This window comes from Sinocyclocheilus rhinocerous, unplaced genomic scaffold (genome assembly GCF_001515625.1).
Source record: "Sinocyclocheilus rhinocerous isolate Xijiao unplaced genomic scaffold, SAMN03320098_v1.1 scaffold285, whole genome shotgun sequence".
Lineage (NCBI taxonomy): Eukaryota > Metazoa > Chordata > Actinopteri > Cypriniformes > Cyprinidae > Sinocyclocheilus > Sinocyclocheilus rhinocerous.
Window position 1 is genome coordinate 1,363,726 of NW_015630288.1, and position 16,841 is coordinate 1,380,566.

The 16,841-nt window shown below is 36.5% G+C and overlaps 3 protein-coding genes across 3 annotated transcripts in view; 2 read left to right on the forward strand and 1 right to left on the reverse strand.

Moving 5' to 3' along the window:
- dguok (deoxyguanosine kinase) overlaps nucleotides 1-2,392 on the forward strand; it is a 10,109-nt gene extending 7,717 nt beyond the window's left edge. The window contains exons 4-7 of the mRNA XM_016552279.1: nucleotides 1,449-1,596; nucleotides 1,670-1,785; nucleotides 2,133-2,157; nucleotides 2,375-2,392. Of these exons, the coding sequence (XP_016407765.1) occupies nucleotides 1,449-1,596; nucleotides 1,670-1,785; nucleotides 2,133-2,157; nucleotides 2,375-2,392 (307 nt within the window). The remainder of the gene's footprint in view (nucleotides 1-1,448; nucleotides 1,597-1,669; nucleotides 1,786-2,132; nucleotides 2,158-2,374) is intronic.
- Nucleotides 2,393-2,887: 495 nt separating this feature from the next.
- gtf2h3 (general transcription factor IIH, polypeptide 3) lies at nucleotides 2,888-7,712 on the reverse strand. The gene is made up of 12 exons (XM_016552280.1): nucleotides 7,577-7,712; nucleotides 7,293-7,372; nucleotides 7,085-7,191; nucleotides 6,881-7,011; nucleotides 6,229-6,291; nucleotides 6,060-6,089; nucleotides 5,572-5,600; nucleotides 5,414-5,488; nucleotides 5,266-5,319; nucleotides 3,217-3,285; nucleotides 3,027-3,088; nucleotides 2,888-2,900 (listed from the first exon to the last, which is right to left on the reverse strand). The coding sequence occupies exons 1-12, from the start codon at nucleotides 7,584-7,586 to the stop codon at nucleotides 2,888-2,890; spliced, it is 723 nt and encodes a 240-aa protein (XP_016407766.1). The 5' UTR covers nucleotides 7,587-7,712.
- Nucleotides 7,713-8,357: 645 nt separating this feature from the next.
- On the forward strand, nucleotides 8,358-15,065 carry LOC107740030 (translation initiation factor eIF-2B subunit alpha). The gene is made up of 9 exons (XM_016552304.1): nucleotides 8,358-8,646; nucleotides 9,641-9,742; nucleotides 9,820-9,956; nucleotides 11,196-11,312; nucleotides 11,398-11,510; nucleotides 13,493-13,561; nucleotides 14,363-14,438; nucleotides 14,559-14,684; nucleotides 14,765-15,065. The coding sequence occupies exons 1-9, from the start codon at nucleotides 8,634-8,636 to the stop codon at nucleotides 14,918-14,920; spliced, it is 909 nt and encodes a 302-aa protein (XP_016407790.1). The 5' UTR covers nucleotides 8,358-8,633; the 3' UTR covers nucleotides 14,921-15,065.
- Nucleotides 15,066-16,841: the final 1,776 nt, after the last annotated feature.

Genomic DNA, 16,841 nt, shown 5'->3' on the forward strand with positions numbered 1-16,841 from the left:
TGAAGCTCGCGTTTATGGTAAGGGGCGTTACATTTCCGACAGGTGCTTGTGGTGTTCGGCCAATCACAATGCACTGGTTCAGCTGGCCAATCAGAGCAGACTGTGCTTGTCGGAAGGAGGGACTTTGTAGAAAACGAAGCGTTTGAGAGAGGCGGGGCATAGAGGACCTACAATAATGTACAGTATTTGAAAAATAATGTGTTTTTTGAACATTAAAGCATGTCAACATATTCTGTTACACCAAATACACAAAATAATGATCTTTAAAAAAGCATCATATGACCCCTTTAAAGACAAGCAAATATTTTACGGCAAAATAGCCGACAAAAAGCAAAAAACAGAAAAAAAACTAGGTGAAATAGGCAATTTTATTCTGCATCTGCAAGTTAGCAAGACTTCTCCACACCTAGACTAGACAGAGTATTTTGTCTTATTTTACAGCTAAAACATCTTAAAATTCTTAAAACAAGATGAATTTACTTTAGAAGCAGCACTGCATAAAATATTAAGACTTGTTTTTATAGATTGTCTCTTTAATACGAGTGTATTTTGTCTCACTGCACTGGCAGATTTTTAGTACATGTTTTAAGTATAAACAAGTTAAGTGCAAAAATCTGCCAGTGCAATAAGAAAAAATATACTCATACTGAACAATCTATGAAAACATGTCTTAATTTCATATACAGTAAATTTATCTAGTTTTAAGAATATTTTTACTGAAAAAAGGTTTAAAAAAGACTAATTAAAGGGGACATTGGATAAAATGTAACTTTTTTTAAGCATTTCTTGCATTTAGTTAGGTTTCTGGTGTGTCTGCCAGATCAAGCTGATAAGAAAACACACAACCAGTGTGTTATGGGCTGTCTAAGTCTGAAACTGTGTCATCCAGTGAGCTGTTTCAGTTTGTAGCCGATTTCTACGTAGATAGCTAGCTAAAGCTAGCTCCGAGCCATATACGGAGTCCAAGGCAGCAATTCTTGTCTTGTGTCGACACGACCCACGGAAGAGAGGGGCGGGGGGAGCAGAGCTCATTAGAATTTAAAGGGACATGCACTGAAACAGGTCGCTGTGAACAGAGCTGATTTTGACTGGGTAAAAAGGGTGTTGTTTTACACTACCATTGAGAAATTTTAACCAAAGTTTGTTATAGACTTTTCATTAAGACCCTAAAGAATCATATCAACTTGTGGAAAATGTGCATCCGATGACCCCTTTAAGAAACAGTCATGAAAGTGTCTCTCTTTAAAGCACACTTAAGTGGCCTTATATTTCAGTAATATTATATTATCTGCAAGTACATTGTTTTAAATATATACTTTTAAGATTTGAAGTAAACTGCAAATGCAGAACAATTAAGCTCAATTCTTTTAGACAAGGGAATTACGATTCAATATGTTTATTTTCATGGTTATATTTACATTCAGAGTTTGTATATCCTTCTCTCTCAGGTACATCTTTGCTTTAAATATGTTTGAGCTTGGCTGTATAAACTCAACAGAGTGGGCTGTGTATCAGGATTGGCACTCCTTTCTTGTTGAGCAGTTTGGTCATCGAATTCAACTGGAGGGCATCATATATCTCCGAGCATCACCACAGGTGTGCATCGCTTTCATTAATCGACTTGAATAATTAAATATAAATTGATGCATTTTAATATTATGTTCTCCAGACCTGCATGGAGAGGTTAGGCAGACGAGGTCGAATGGAGGAACAGGGAATTCAGCTTGATTACCTCGAGAAACTCCACACAAAACATGAAGACTGGCTCATCAACAAGAGTACAAAGTGAGTGCACTTACTTGTTAGTTGTATCACCACGCGCTTGCTCACCAATAATTCATAATAACGCTTCCTCCAGTTAAAAAAAGTCCTTCTGCTGTTGTTTTCTCACATCAAACTCCACCCACATATTTGTTTAGAACTGTCCAAGAAATATTATTTTCCTATGTGTATTCAATCAGTACCACAGCTGATACATGGTTTAATAAACTATGAAAACTGGATTAATAATGCAAAGTACACGTTTGCAAATCACTTATGCTTATGATTTTAGACCATATTTTGTGTACAAACCACCAGTGATGAGGACAGCAGCATGTACTTGATATGTGCTCTTCTCTTCCTCATCATAGGGTTCATTTTGAGCACCTGGCGAAGGTGGGTAATGAAAGGTTCACATTTTGGTTTTGGGAGTCCCCAACAACAGGTTGACATGCATGCAAGGTCAAAAAACACTTTCATTGTCTTATAATGTGCATTTATTTTTTACCTTACTTGCTCAACCTCCTTTGCTTGAGGCTAATCTGCAGTGATTGGTCTCATTTTCATTACATCATGCCTGTAATGTCTGATAAAGCAGCGTTTGTGAGCGCAGGAGAAGGAACTTCTTTAAAAAAAACATTTTAAAAATTTCACCGACCCCAAACTTTTGAACGGTTGTGTGACATACATCTGTGGTGATGCTCGCATGCAGTAGACACAAGAGTCTAAAAACAAGCCTAAATCTAACAAAAAAAATGTAAACACGTCTCTCCAAGCTGATAAGCAATAAAGGGTAGATGGAAACATACTTGACAGGCACACTGAACAGACGTAGCCAATTTCAATCAGGTTGCGGTGGCAGAAGCAAGCGGCTCTGTAGTCTACGTGTACCGGAGGAGGCAATAACAGCTGGGATCTCTGGTCTGTGTCTGGTAAAAATACCCACTGACACACAACCAGCAGTTACAGTCTCAGCAAGAGAATATTTGAAATATAAAACATAAAATAACCTGTTAGAGTACAGTTTTGATTGGGATAGTCACAAGTTCAAAATTGCACAAATGTCTCACCAACAAATACTGTGTGAGTGCGATCTTCTGGGGAATTCTGAGATACAAGCCTCCAGTTATGTCACAAGCCTGTTGAAAGACAAACAGAAGTGTGAATTGTTTCACACTTAATCAAATCAAATAATTACATAATGAAAATTCATCAATGTGCATCGTGAATGCTGCAAATAAAAATAAAAAATATTTAATTTTGACAGGAATGTCGGAGGAGGCAATAACAGCTGGGATCTCTGGTCTGTGTCTGGGAAAAATACCCACTGACACACAACCAGCAGTTACAGTCTCAGCAAGAGAATATTTGACATATAAAACAACATAAAATAACCTGTTAGAGTACAGTTTTGATTGGGATAGTCACAAGTTCAAAATTGCACAAATGTCTCACCAACAAATACTGTGTGAGTGCGATCTTCTGGGGAATTCTGAGATACAAGCCTCCAGTTATGTCACAAGCCTGTTGAAAGACAAACAGAAGTGTGAATTGTTTCACACTTAATCAAATCAAATAATTACATAATGAAAATTCATCAATGTGCATCGTGAATGCTGCAAATAAAAATAAAAAATATTTAATTTTGACAGGAATGTAAGCAAGTCTGTGAAGGATAGAAGTACAGTGTGTTCATGTTGTTTAACAACATACTGACTGTTCAGCTGACAAAATGTCTTAAAGTTGTATAAGTTGTGAGTTGGTTTTAAAATGACATGATCCAGGATCTTTATATATTGCATGCCATTGTAAAGACTGTAAGTCTTTCTCTCACAGGCTCATTTTCATCCTTGTTAAAATCAATATGGCGTCTAACCTAAGCTCTTTTGTCAGACACAATCTGTTTGGCCATCAGGAAGCAAAGCTTTGTTACCAGGATGTCACAACAAGCGCTTACGAAAAAGAAACAGTTAACGCACTAGCAAACGTGTCATCAAATGTTTGAAAAATTGACATGAATTTAGTTTAAAATAGAAACAAGTGCCACTATAAACAATGATACTTCTTTCTATTTTAAGGTAAGACACTGCAGGCAAACCATTAAGATTGAGATTTAAAATTCGGGGCTATTTTGCCTCCATGACATCAATTCAGACTAGTGGAAAGAAAACGTCAAATACACATTTAAAGGGATAGTTCACCCAAAAATGAAAATTACCCTATGATTTACTCACCTTCAAGCCATCCTAGGCGTATATGACTTTCTTCTTTCAGACAAATACAATCGGAGTTATATATAAGAAAAAATGTCCTGGCTTTTCCAAGCTTTATTATGGCAGTGAATTGGTGTTGATATTTAATAGTCCAATAGAAGTCCAATAAAGTGCATCCATCCATCATAAAAAAGTGCTCCACACGGCACCGGGGGGTTAATAAAGTCCTCCTGAAGCGAATCGATGTGTTTGTATAAGAATAATGTCCTTATTTACCTGAGCTTACACTACGCCCATGTCCTACGTCATCCACTGGAACGCCACTCTCTCGTGAACGGGTGTACAACAGTTAGAGGAAACTAGAGATTATGGTTTATAAAGTTTTAAATATAGATATTTTTACTTACACAAACACATTAATTCGCTTCAGGAGGCCTTTATTAACCCCCAGGAGCTGTGTGGAGCTCTTTTTTATGATGGTTGGACTATTGAATTTCATCCATTCACTGCCATTATAAAGCTTGGAAGAGCCAGGACATTCTTTAATATAACTCAGATTTTATTCATCTGAAAGAAGAAAGTCATATTCACTTAGGATGGCTTGAGGGTGATTAAATCATGGGGTCATTTAAATTTTTGGGTGAGCTATCCCTTTGAAGTGTTTATTTTATTCCACTATCTATTTTCATCTGTAGATTTTAATTACAATACATATCTTTAAAATCTTTGATTTTTTCTCATCTTCAGCAGCATTGACATCAAACTTTACAGTTTTATTCTTATCTATATTCCGCAGGATTTTATCGAGGTGTTTTTTCAGATATCTTTTGCACCATTTAATTAAACCATTTTATTTCTAAAAAATATGGTGAATATTTTTTTTCTGACTGTTGACAGTATATATTTTTTTGATTTATTTCAAATCCCCTCTGGAAAAACCTTTAGTATGTTGCTTTATCCAATGTTCTGGAAACGTATGAAAACTAGTGCATATTTACTTTAATAAGGCCTAATTTGCATTTCAGAAAACTCTTAATCAACTGGTGAAAGTATGGTGATATTCATTAGTTAACATTTTCACCCAATTCAGCTGCAGTGCTTAAACCTTGTAGAAAGATACATAATCTGTTCATTTTTTTTGTGTTGTCTGAACAATCATTTACACCACTATTTGAATGAGTTATCACTTTGCTACACATTGATGTATTCTTTTTTTTTTTTTTTATTAAAAAAATAAATAAAATAATTGATGTATTTTATTTTTCTTATCCACTGTGATCAAACAAAATACCTGCTGCAGCAGTCCTGAGTCAGCGTCCAACACACAGGCATCAATCAGGATATTCTTTGAGAACAGGGAGAATGGAAGTTAAATAATGGAGGCATTATCCAATATCTAAGAATACAATCTATGATGCAAGTTTGTTTGTTATTCCCACCTTCTTCTGTGCTGCAAAGATCACATTCATGAAGTTCATATACTGTAATGTAGAATCCTCAGCAGCTTTTATTACCTGAAAAACATAATGAAAAATGGTACTGCAGTTATACAATTAAACATTGCATGTTTCACTGTTAAACCCAAAGATGTTCTTACCAAAATCCTTGATTTCATGTCCTGTCCAGCTGTAAGTAAAAGCATGAGAGTTCAGCCTAAGGGTTAATAATACTGAGATCTATTTAAAACGAGGTGATTAAAAGAACTTTACATAACTGTCACTCTAAAGCAGTGATCCTCAAATCTGGCTCGCGAGATCCACTTTCCTGCAGAGTAAGGTGATTAAAAGAACTTTACATAACTGTCACACTAAAGCAGTGATCCTCAAATCTGGCTCGCGAGATCCACTTTCCTGCAGAGTTTAGCGCTACCCTAATCAAACACACCTGAGTTTGCTAATCAATGTCTTCAGGATCATTAGAAAATCACAGGTAGGTGTGTTTGATTAGGGTTGGAGCTAAACTCTGCAGGAAAGTGGATCTCGCGAGCCAGATTTGAGGATCACTGCTCTAAAGTATGGAACTTATGCACAATGTGATTAGATTTTATCGCATTGTGAAACATAATCCAGGGGAAAATGTGCATACCTTGCACATCCTTTGAGACTCGATGAATATCTGAGAGTCTAAAATTAAAGAAAATCGGAGTCTATAGTTTAAATATCATATCTAATTCACAAAACACTCTTAGGTCTAAATTGAAATAAAAAGAGAAAATCTGAGCAGCTGATCTGCATAAACCAGAGGTTGAGGATACAGCACAGAGCTTTGGCGAGTGATACGGCCAACAGGCTGTCTGTTTGACTGCCATTGACCTCTGCTGTTAATAAAGAAAATAAAAACATAATTATTCTCTTGTAATATCATCCATTAAAACAATGCAACAAAAAAAAAACAGTCAAGAACGGCATTAGATATTAAGCTATATGCATCAAACCAGCCAGCACAAGTAATACATGTATGAAACCAAGACATTTAGTTTTGTTAAAGGAATAATTCTCCTAAAAATGAAAATTTGGAGATGGACTTTTTCACCCGAGAAAGCAAAATTATGGAATAGGGACTCGTAATGCCAAGCAATGGCGTGAAGTTAAAAAATGCCTTAATGGATTTGTTTCTTGCAAACACACAGTGTTTCACTTCACATATGTGAATAGATGGACTGGACTTGTGGATAATTGTGATGTTTTTATCAGTTGTTTGGACTCTCATTCTGACGGCACCCATTCACTGCAGAGGATCCGCTGGTGAGCAAGTGATGCAGTGCTACATTTCTCCAAATCTGATGAAGAAACACTAATCTACATCTTGGATGGCCAGAGAATGACAAAATTTTCAGCAAATCTTCATTTTTAGCTGGACTATTCCTTTAACCTGAATAATAATAATTAATTCATTAAATAACTTACTTCTGTCCATGAGATTCCTGATCTCTTCCGCAAAGAGTTCATTGGTAACTGACAGAAGTTCATATTTGCCATCGCTACTTACAGATATTTCATCCCCTGATTTCCACTGCTTACTTGGATATAGAAAGTGGCTTTAAAAGAGACATTTTTTTATAGTTTTAGAATATGTTTGTTAAATTTTTCTGAGAACAGTTAACTGTTTACCTCTTTTGATACAGGTTTGCAATGACGGCTAGTTTGTTGGTTCTTGACATCACTAAATGGGCATTTGCCATGACCATCAAAGAATCCAGGCATGTTGAAAGAGTGAACTTAAAAAAAAAAACAATTTAGGGCAATGAGGTTAATCTTAATCATGAACAAAAACATTATGGATTAGGGTCAAAATGACATTATATAAAAATGAAAGTACCTGAGGTTCCCGCTGAGCTTGCTGGCCCCACCAAATAGGGTTGACATCTAACACAATGACCAGAATATTAATTTCGTCGTCTGCAAACATTAGTGATCGTGATTAGTGATTTTCACATATATAACACGTGACATACTGTTTTACATGTCTACTTTAAGAGCATCACAATTCATGTACTCCATTCAAACACTTCCACCTATTTATAAGAAACAAATAACAAGTTAAATGCACAATTGTTTACTTTTAAATACATTTTTAAAACATGGTCTATTTGATGTACAAACCAGAGGCCATTATTGCGATTCTTTTATCTCTAAATCGCTATGTAAAGGTATTTCAGTTAGTATTTCCTCCAATATTGTTAAAAGTTGTGTTCCGACTCATAATGAGCTCTTCTTCTGTGGATTCACTGAAGGGTTTACGAACCAGCTAAATAAGTGCACACCGCCACCTTCTGTGCTGGAGCATGAAATAAGTTACTCTTGTAAAATAATAACCACCCTTACTTCTCCATATTTTCATGTTTTATTTCATATAATACTAAATATATCTATCGAAATATATCGATTTATTTTGAGAATAGTATTATTACATCCCCACATTAATATAGCTTAAAAATTAATTGTCATGCTGTTTTGCTCTAGTCCTGTAGGTGGCGGTACACACCAAAGATGGCCCATTCGTCATTAAATAAGGAAGAAGAAGAAGAAGAAGAAGAAGAAAGTGCAAGTCGCATATGAAGAAGCAAGATTTCAACTACCGTAATTCAAGTTTTAGGATCATTCGGAATAAATAATTTGTCACTTCAGGTTCTGTTAGGAAATGGTCCAAAGCTATCAAGAATATTTCATGAATTAATTATTTTCTTAAAAGAAACAAGACTGATAAACAGAATTTAGGATACAGTTGTAGTAAAAAAAGCGGGAATAATTGGTTTTGTTTTTTTATTAATAATTTTTTTTTTGGCTATAGTTCTCAAACTTCCAATCATTATGCGCTCCACACTCCTATCCAGTAGGTGGCGGGAATGCACCATTTAAGTTGGTTTGCCAACCGCCATTAACACCAGAAGAAGAAGAAGAACGTGCAAGTCCACTTGCTTACTGCATAGCGGTGATAATTTGAAATAAATTCATAAAACAAACATTATTCTGTTGACAAAGTCGCTAATTTGAAAGGAGTTAGTAGGATAAACCTTATTCTTTTGGCAGTCAAAATATTTCACCGGGTTCAGTCTCATAAAGTGTCTTGAGAGAACATTGCATCAGCAACGCGTTGTAAGAGAGTATTTGCTCGTGAATCGCATCATTCGTCAACTGAGACGCATTGAGCAGTTTTAATATGGAAGAAGGAGGTGAGTTTTCAGAAAAACAACGCAAAGTAGTATATAAGATTTGCAATAATGGGTCATGCCATTTTGCTAGTAGCTGTGGTCTTCTGATCACCTTCTAGATTATGAATGAATACATTATTTTGTTCATTCCGTTATGTTGCGAAAAACATGAAGGCAGATTTTCCATCTGCTTTGCTCAATTATACGACTGGCTAAATGTGCGTTCCGTGTGCATGTGCATCTCCACGACTTTTGCGTTATTATGAGTGACATTCAGAGAAACTTACAGTAAGGTGAGGTCTCACTTAACATAAGCAGAAAAACAACGCAAAGTAGTATATAAGATTTGCAATAATGGGTCATGCCATTTTGCTAGTAGCTGTGGTCTTCTGATCACCTTCTAGATTATGAATGAATACATTATTTTGTTCATTCCGTTATGTTGCGAAAAACATGAAGGCAGATTTTCCATCTGCTTTGCTCAATTATACGACTGGCTAAATGTGCGTTCCGTGTGCATGTGCATCTCCACGACTTTTGCGTTATTATGAGTGACATTCAGAGAAACTTACAGTAAGGTGAGGTCTCACTTAACATAAGTTAATGCATTAGTTAATATGAACAAACACTGAGCAATATGTAATATATTGCGGTGTATTTTTTTACAGCATCATCTTAATGTTAATGTTAAAAGACAACTTTACATTTAGGGAATGTGCAAATGTTCAAATTAATTTAAGGTAATACTTATAACTGCTGTAGAAGAACTGTTCATTGTTAGTTTGTGTAAACTAATGTAGATAAATAAATTGAATTGATGGTAACAAGTTAAACCTTGCTGTAAAGTGTTACAGAAAAAAACATAAAAAGCCCAGAATGTTATTGAAGTGTTTATTATGTTTTGTAATATGCTTCACATTCACATTTGCACAATGGGAATTTAATGTTGTTTACTTGCGAGCTCCGTTTGGCTAAACACTGAAATGTATTAACTTATGAATTTTTTTCCTCTCAGAACTGGTGGAATATTTCCGAGCGCAGATCAGAGAAGACCCAGATGTGGCTTCAGCGGTGGCTGCTATACGATCGCTGCTTGAATTCCTCAAGAGGGAGCAAAGTGAGTTTTGTCTTGTTTTCAGGAAAGTGTTCAGGGATATGAGATGCGCATGTTAACCAATGCTGGTGCTTCTCTAGGTGAGACGATCCTTGGCCTGCGAGAGAACATGACAAAAGCCATACATAGACTAGAAGAGACGGATTCATCGGTGGCGGTGTCATCTGGAGGAGAGCTCTTCCTGCGCTTCATCAGTCTCACCTCACTGGAACATCCGGTCGGTTCAACATTTCAGTCAGTCTAGTTGCTCTGTTTAATATTGCTGCTGTTTAGTGAATTAAGATCGCATCACATTCCAGGGTTTAGATCTCACTGGCACTACACGGGTTCAAAAGAGACAAGCGTAACCCAAAGGTTGCAGGTTCGAGTCTCGTACCGGCAGGGATTGTAGGTGGGGGGAGTGAATGTACAGCGCTCTCTCCCACCTTCAATACCACGACTGAGGTGCCCTTGAGCAAGGCACCGAACCCCCAACTGCTCCCCGGGCGCCGCAGCATAAATGGCTGCCCACTGCTCCGGGTGTGTGTTCACGGTGTGTGTGTTCACTGCTGTGTGTGTGCACTTTGGATGGGATAAATGCAGAGCACTAATTCTGAGTATGGGTCACCATACTTGGCCACATGTCACGTCACGTCACAAATGTGAGAGTAATCCTGCCTTCATCTGCTTGTCAGAAAATGCTGCTTCTCTTTTCTAACGTCACAATTACAAATGTGCCACGCAGTGTTCATTTACATTTACATTTATGGATTTAGCAAACGCTTTTATCCAAAGCACTATATAAAAGAAAAACTAAACAATTCATCAAAGGGCCAGCCAAATTCGTAGTATTCAGTGCTAGGTTTATAAGAAAACTACAATCTAGAGAATTGAGTATCATTAAGATGCTATCATTTTAATTAAATTATTTAGTTATATAGTTTATATTAATATAATTTGATTTAGTTTATATTTTTATATTTTCCATTTTAGTTAACGTTTTAGTAATTCTGTTGTGTTTTGGTCATTTTTATTAGTTTTCCTTTTTAAAAATATGTCTATATAGTATTTTTTCAGTTTTTGTTATTTTTATTAGAGTATATAAATTTAAACAAATTTTAAAATGAGAAATGTTACCTTGGATACTTGCTAAAATAAAATAAGTGAAAGTTTTTTAATATTTCAGTTAACGTTTATTTCGACTAACACATTTTTTTTATGGTATTAGTTTTAGTTAATTATAATAATCCTGGTGTCACATTCAAGTGCATTGCAGTTCAAGAGAATCGAAAACATGGAAGATAATAATGAAATATTGTCATTAAATATCCATTGTTTTAAATGCACTTAAATCACTGTAGTTATTTTTGTTTTATTTTATGATGTTATTATGCACAGTTGGCACTTTTGTTTTTCTTCTGTCATGGCGTGATCGACCTTGTTATGGTGATGGTTGCTGTTTCTCCCTTTTTCACAGGATCTCTCACAATGTAAGAATGTGATGATAGAGCGAGGTGAACTCTTCCTGAAGAAAATATCCCTGTCTCGGGGCAAAGTGGGTAAACTGTGCCACACCTTTATCAAAGATGGAGCTGTAAGTATAGTAGTAGAGGAATTGGGGCATGTCTTTTTGTCATTCTTTTGGTGACGTTCTGCTCATTTCTACTTTCCATCTGCAGAAAATCCTGACACACTCATCGTCTCGAGTGGTTTTAAAGGTTCTGGAAAATGCAGCAGCTGATAACAAACGCTTCACAGTATATGTCACTGAATCACAGCCGGATTCAGCAGGGTGAGTCTATACAACACTGCTCGAGTGTCTCTTGCTGTCTACTATTCTGCCCTACAAAGATAACATGCAGTAATACTGGAACTAAGCACAATGGCTTCAGATATTTTTTGACTGAGTTTAAATTTGATCAGTTTTTGCTTACATTTTTTCAGAACCCAGTAGTTTTCTATTAACAACCCTCTACGGACACCTTGGCAATTGAATCGCCATTTGCTAGTAATTTTTTTTGTTTACTCGCCAGACTGAAATACTATATATACAGTGGGTACGGAAAGTATTCAGACCCCCTTAAATTTTTCACTCTTTGTTATATTGCAGCCATTTGCTAAAATCATTTAAGTTAATTTTTTTTCCTCATTAATGTACACACAGCACCCCATATTGACAGAAAAACACAGAATTGTTGACATTTTTGCAGATTTATTAAAAAAGAAAAACTGAAATATCACATGGTCCATAATGTACAACTATAGAGGAAAACCTTTAAGAATCGTTATTGATACTTAAAACGGCAGTTTCTTCAAAGCGGTAAAAGCTTAAAAATCGTGAGGAGTATTCACATAAACAGTCTATGTCATAGGTGAACATAAAGTTTATTAGAAAGTGTATAAGGGGTCGGCAAGCAAGTTTGGCATCGGGCCAAAACATACATGTGAATTCTTGCTAAATATGCAGTTATATTACGGGCTGTTGGCATGAATTTTAGCTCGTGATGGAGAGCTGTTGGAGCGAGTGAAAAACCACGCTCCGACTTTTAAAAAATCAGCTCCTCGCTCCAGTCAAAATCACACCGCTCCACTCCGCACTCCGCTCCCACTCTGCTCTGCTCACATACTCTGATTGTGAGTAGGCTAACTGTTGCTGTCATGAACCAGCCGCTATCAAAATAATCTGGCTGCGGGTGCCGGCGCGGGCCAGATATTATTGCTGGCGGGCCAGTTTTGGCCCGCGGGCCGCCTTTTGCCGACCACTGGTGTATTGGATTCATGCATTCGTTCTTAAAGGGACAGCAGCCTAATAAAATGTTGATGTTTAAAAAAAAAAACCTGAATCACTTTTATATTTTCATTATTAATCAATTTATATGTAATTCATACTGTGAAGACTATGCAGTGTGTTATTTTTACATTTGATTATTCAATTTCTGTAGTATTTCTTAGGACATGTTAGCCAAAATAAACCTAGGCTACTGTATCTAAAAAACATTTTTTTTCTATTGTATTTGTCCTATTGTTTATTTATTTTTATTTTATTTACCAATTATGTATTTGCAAAAGTTTTTATTTTTGTATGAAGTGACGTGACATGACATGTGGCCAAGTATGGTGACCCATACTTGGAATTAGTGCTCTGCATTTATCCCATCCAAAGTGCACACACACAGCAGTGAACACACCGTGAACACACTTTATCCCATCCTAAGTGCACACACACAGCAGTGATCACACCGTGAACACACACCCGGAGCACACAATACATTTGAAGGTTTACATTTAATTCAGTGACATGTTTTTCAAACTGTTATTGAAGGAATTTTATGTACATACTAAGTAGTTTTTCTGTTTGTCTCAAGGCTTGCCTTGCTTTATTACTGACGAATGCTAGTCATGTGTGTCATTTAATGACTGGAGTCAGCTTAAATGGCATTTGTTTTATAATATTGGGTTGACTAAAATAGGAAGAGAAAACAATACATTTGAAGGTTTACATTTAATTCAGTGACATGTTTTTCAAACTGTTATTATTAAACTGTCTACTAGGAAAAATAACACAAAACAGTAGACTAGAATCAAATCTATGCATAAATTACATAAATCATAAATTTGATTCAAAATCTAGAATCGATTTTGTATCAAATCATGACCTCAAGAATCAATATGTTGCCTAAGCTTGCAATGAAAATATGTGTGCATTTGTATATTGTTTACATAGTATTTTTTATGTTAGTCTTTTCTGAATGTTTTCCCCCTTTTGCTCCTTAGTAAACTTATGGCTCAAAAATTATGCAACCTCAATATACCCGTCACAGTGGTGCTTGATGCTGCAGTCGGGTAAGTTTCTACTTTTTTTGAAAAATTGTTTTTATGCCAAAATACTAATGCTTTAATTCTTAACGCTACTCAAATCCAGAGGCAGACAGTAGTGAAGTATTTTTACTTTACTCAAGTAAATGTAAAAAGTATCTGTAGTTTATCAGAGTGTGTTTCTTTGGAAAACTTTACTTTACTACATTCCAAAGCATAATGTCATACTTCTTACTGCACTGCATTTCATAAATAAAAGTTGTTGTTTGTTTTACCTTTAATACTTAAGAACATTAAAACTTACTGCACTGCATTTCATAAATAAAAGTTGTTTGTTTTACCTTTAATACTTAAGAACATTAAAAATTTAGTACTTTCTTGTACTCAAGTAAATATTTGAATTACTTTTACTTGAGTAAAAGTAAGAAAGTAATAGATTTCTAATGTAATTAAGTATTAAATAATATTTAATATGAGACATAGTGCAGTAAAAAGTACAATATTATGCTTTGGAATGTTGTGAAGTAAAGTTTTCTAAAGAAAAACACTCTGATAAAGTACAGACATCTGAAAAGCACTTTTACAGCAGAGTAAAAATACTTCACTGCTGTCCGCCTCTGCAAATCAGCGTTCAAATTCAATAATTGGTCATTCCAAAAACTATTAATCAGAAATATCAGCAATATAAACATTTCTATTCTCTTGATGGACGGTTTTAAGGTGAGCTTCAGCACCAAACTTTGGTTATCGTGTTGTGGCTATAAAATTAAAATGATTGAAGTTTTTGGTTGCATATAAACATTTGCTGCTTATTTTGTGTGTTTTCAGGTACATAATGGAGAAGGTTGACCTGGTAATTGTCGGTGCTGAGGGCGTTGTGGAAAGTGGAGGTGTTATAAACAAGGTCTGAAACATACATACTTTTGCTTAGTGTCTTGTCTTAAAACAAAATGCATTTAGCTATGTTATTATTATTATTGCATTCATTTCATAGATTGGTAAAATTATTTCATTTATTTTGTAGATTGGTACCTATCAGATGGCTGTGTGCTCCAAGGCACACAACAAACCATTTTATGTGGTGGCAGAAAGTTTTAAGTTTGTGCGACTCTACCCTCTTAACCAGCAAGACGTACCTGACAGATTCAAGGTAAGATAACTGAAGCGCTTGTTCAGTTGCACATATCACACAGAATAGATGCATAATATCGCTCGTTTCTTGTCTTTCAGTATAAAGCAGATATCTTGAAAACTGTGAAAGATCTGAACCAAGAGCACCCCATGATTGACTACACCCCTCCATCCCTCATCACATTACTCTTTACTGACCTCGGTGTGCTGACGCCCTCTGCTGTCAGTGATGAGCTCATCAAACTTTACTTATGATGATGACTGCTCTTCATAAAGCATTTGTATCATTGACACCAATGTGTATATGACCACAAATGCACCATTTACTGAGAGACCTTGTATTTGGAAAGTATGTCACAATCCTGAAGTTAAGATTAAATTCTGTTAAAAAAAATAAAAGAATGGACAATTGATTATTTTCATGTATGTCTTTACACAGAAAACTATTTAAAGAATTGCCCATATTTACATATCAGTGATGGATATTGATTATTTAGAAACTTGTAATTATTAATAGTTATATATAAATAATAATAGAGATTATAAACAGGTTAGGTTCAGATTCAGAAGTATTCAGTGCATGTATGCACTTTTGATGAGGCTTCATTGGGCATAACAATGGATGATATTATGAACAGCACACTATATTATAATTATAAAGAATTATTAAAGGAATTATAAGGATTAAGCAAAACTTATCCTTAAAGTTAATAATGTACAATTAGTTAATTTAGGTTGATGCGTATTTATTCATTCTTGTAACTATTTTGCAACAAATGCGTGTTATGGCAAGTTAAAGCTAGTTAAATGTTAAAAAGTTAAATGTTTTATTTTAAAGTGTAAAAAGTTAAATGTTTTCATTAACATTTTTGTTAGTCTGTTTGAAAGTGTCAAAGTGCAATCAATACTTTGCACGATGCTACGCCGTCCTGTGAGCCCGGCCCTACAGCACCCGGGGTGAGGACCGTAAAGTAACATGGGCCAGTAAGGGCCTAAGTAACCCAGGCCAGGGTCCTCAGACAAATAGCCCTGATCATCAGCAGGGTCACGAGACAGGCAGACAAAATCCATGCCCTGTTGGGTGTCCAGGTTGTAAAACCTAGCAAAGGTAGATGGTGAAGACCAGCCAGCTGCAGCACAGATGTCTCTAATGGAGACTCCACTGGACCAAGCCCAGGAGGATGTCATTCCCCTGGAGGCCCTGACTCCAATAGGGCACTATAAGCCCACTGAGGCATAAGACACACTATCCAGCGGGATAATCTCTGCTTTGTAACTAGCAGACCTTTAGAGCAGCCTCTAAATCACACAAAGAGCTGTTCTGATCGCCAAAACTGGCAAGAGCACTCTATATAAACTCTTAAGGGCCCTGACTGGTTAGAGAAAACTAGCCCCCTTATCCAGCATCTCTTGAAAAAAAAAGTCAAGACGGACAACACGCTGCAGGAAGATGGGTCTTCATTCTGGACTGCACACCAGTCGGAGAATACAGACCATTTGAGGGCATGGAGGCATCTCATAGACGGGGTTCTAGCCTCTAAGATGGTTTTGGCAACCCTCATGGGGAGCTGCAAAGGTTCTCATTGAGGGGCCACAGATGTAGTCTGCACAACTTGGGTTGGGGGTGCCAAATTGTCCTTCTTGCTGAATAGAGAAGGTCCTTCCTTAATGAAAATAACCAAGGGGCTGCAGACAGCAGCTGAATCAACTCTGGGAACCATGATTGGATCGTCAGTGTGGGGCCACTAGAAGTACTGATTATCTGACCTCCCTGACTTTTGATGACCTGAGGTAGCAGGTGTGTATTGGGCCATTTGTGTGCCAGTGTGTCTCGCTTCTTCGAGAAAAATATTGGGCAATGAGAGTTGTCTTCTGAGTCGAAGTGGTCTACTCCTGCCTTCCCGAAGACATCCCAAATCATCTGAATCATTTGGTGGTGGGGTCTCCATTTCCCTAGAGGCACACTGCCCTGGGACAACATGTCTGCTCAATTTGTTCAATTTGCCTGGCACATGTACAGCCCTCAGGGATTGCAGGCTGCATTGTGCCCATAGAAGGAGGCGTCTCACCATTCTGTATAGACTATGACCTGAGACCGCCCTGGTGATTTATGAAGGCCACCACTGTCATGCTGTCCAACCAGACAAGGATGTGGTGTCTCTTCAGGGCCAGTAGA

Coding starts and splice junctions, on each gene's coding strand:
- LOC107740030 (XM_016552304.1), top strand. Junction 9,957..11,195: donor TCACCTCACTGGAACATCCG/GTCGGTTCAACA, acceptor CCTTTTTCACAG/GATCTCTCACAATGTAAGAA. Junction 14,439..14,558: donor GTGGAGGTGTTATAAACAAG/GTCTGAAACATA, acceptor TTTATTTTGTAG/ATTGGTACCTATCAGATGGC.
- gtf2h3 (XM_016552280.1), bottom strand. Junction 6,292..6,880: donor CAGGAATCTCATGGACAGAA/GTAAGTTATTTA, acceptor CTTTATTAACAG/CAGAGGTCAATGGCAGTCAA. Junction 5,320..5,413: donor TCTTTGCAGCACAGAAGAAG/GTGGGAATAACA, acceptor CTGTTCTCAAAG/AATATCCTGATTGATGCCTG.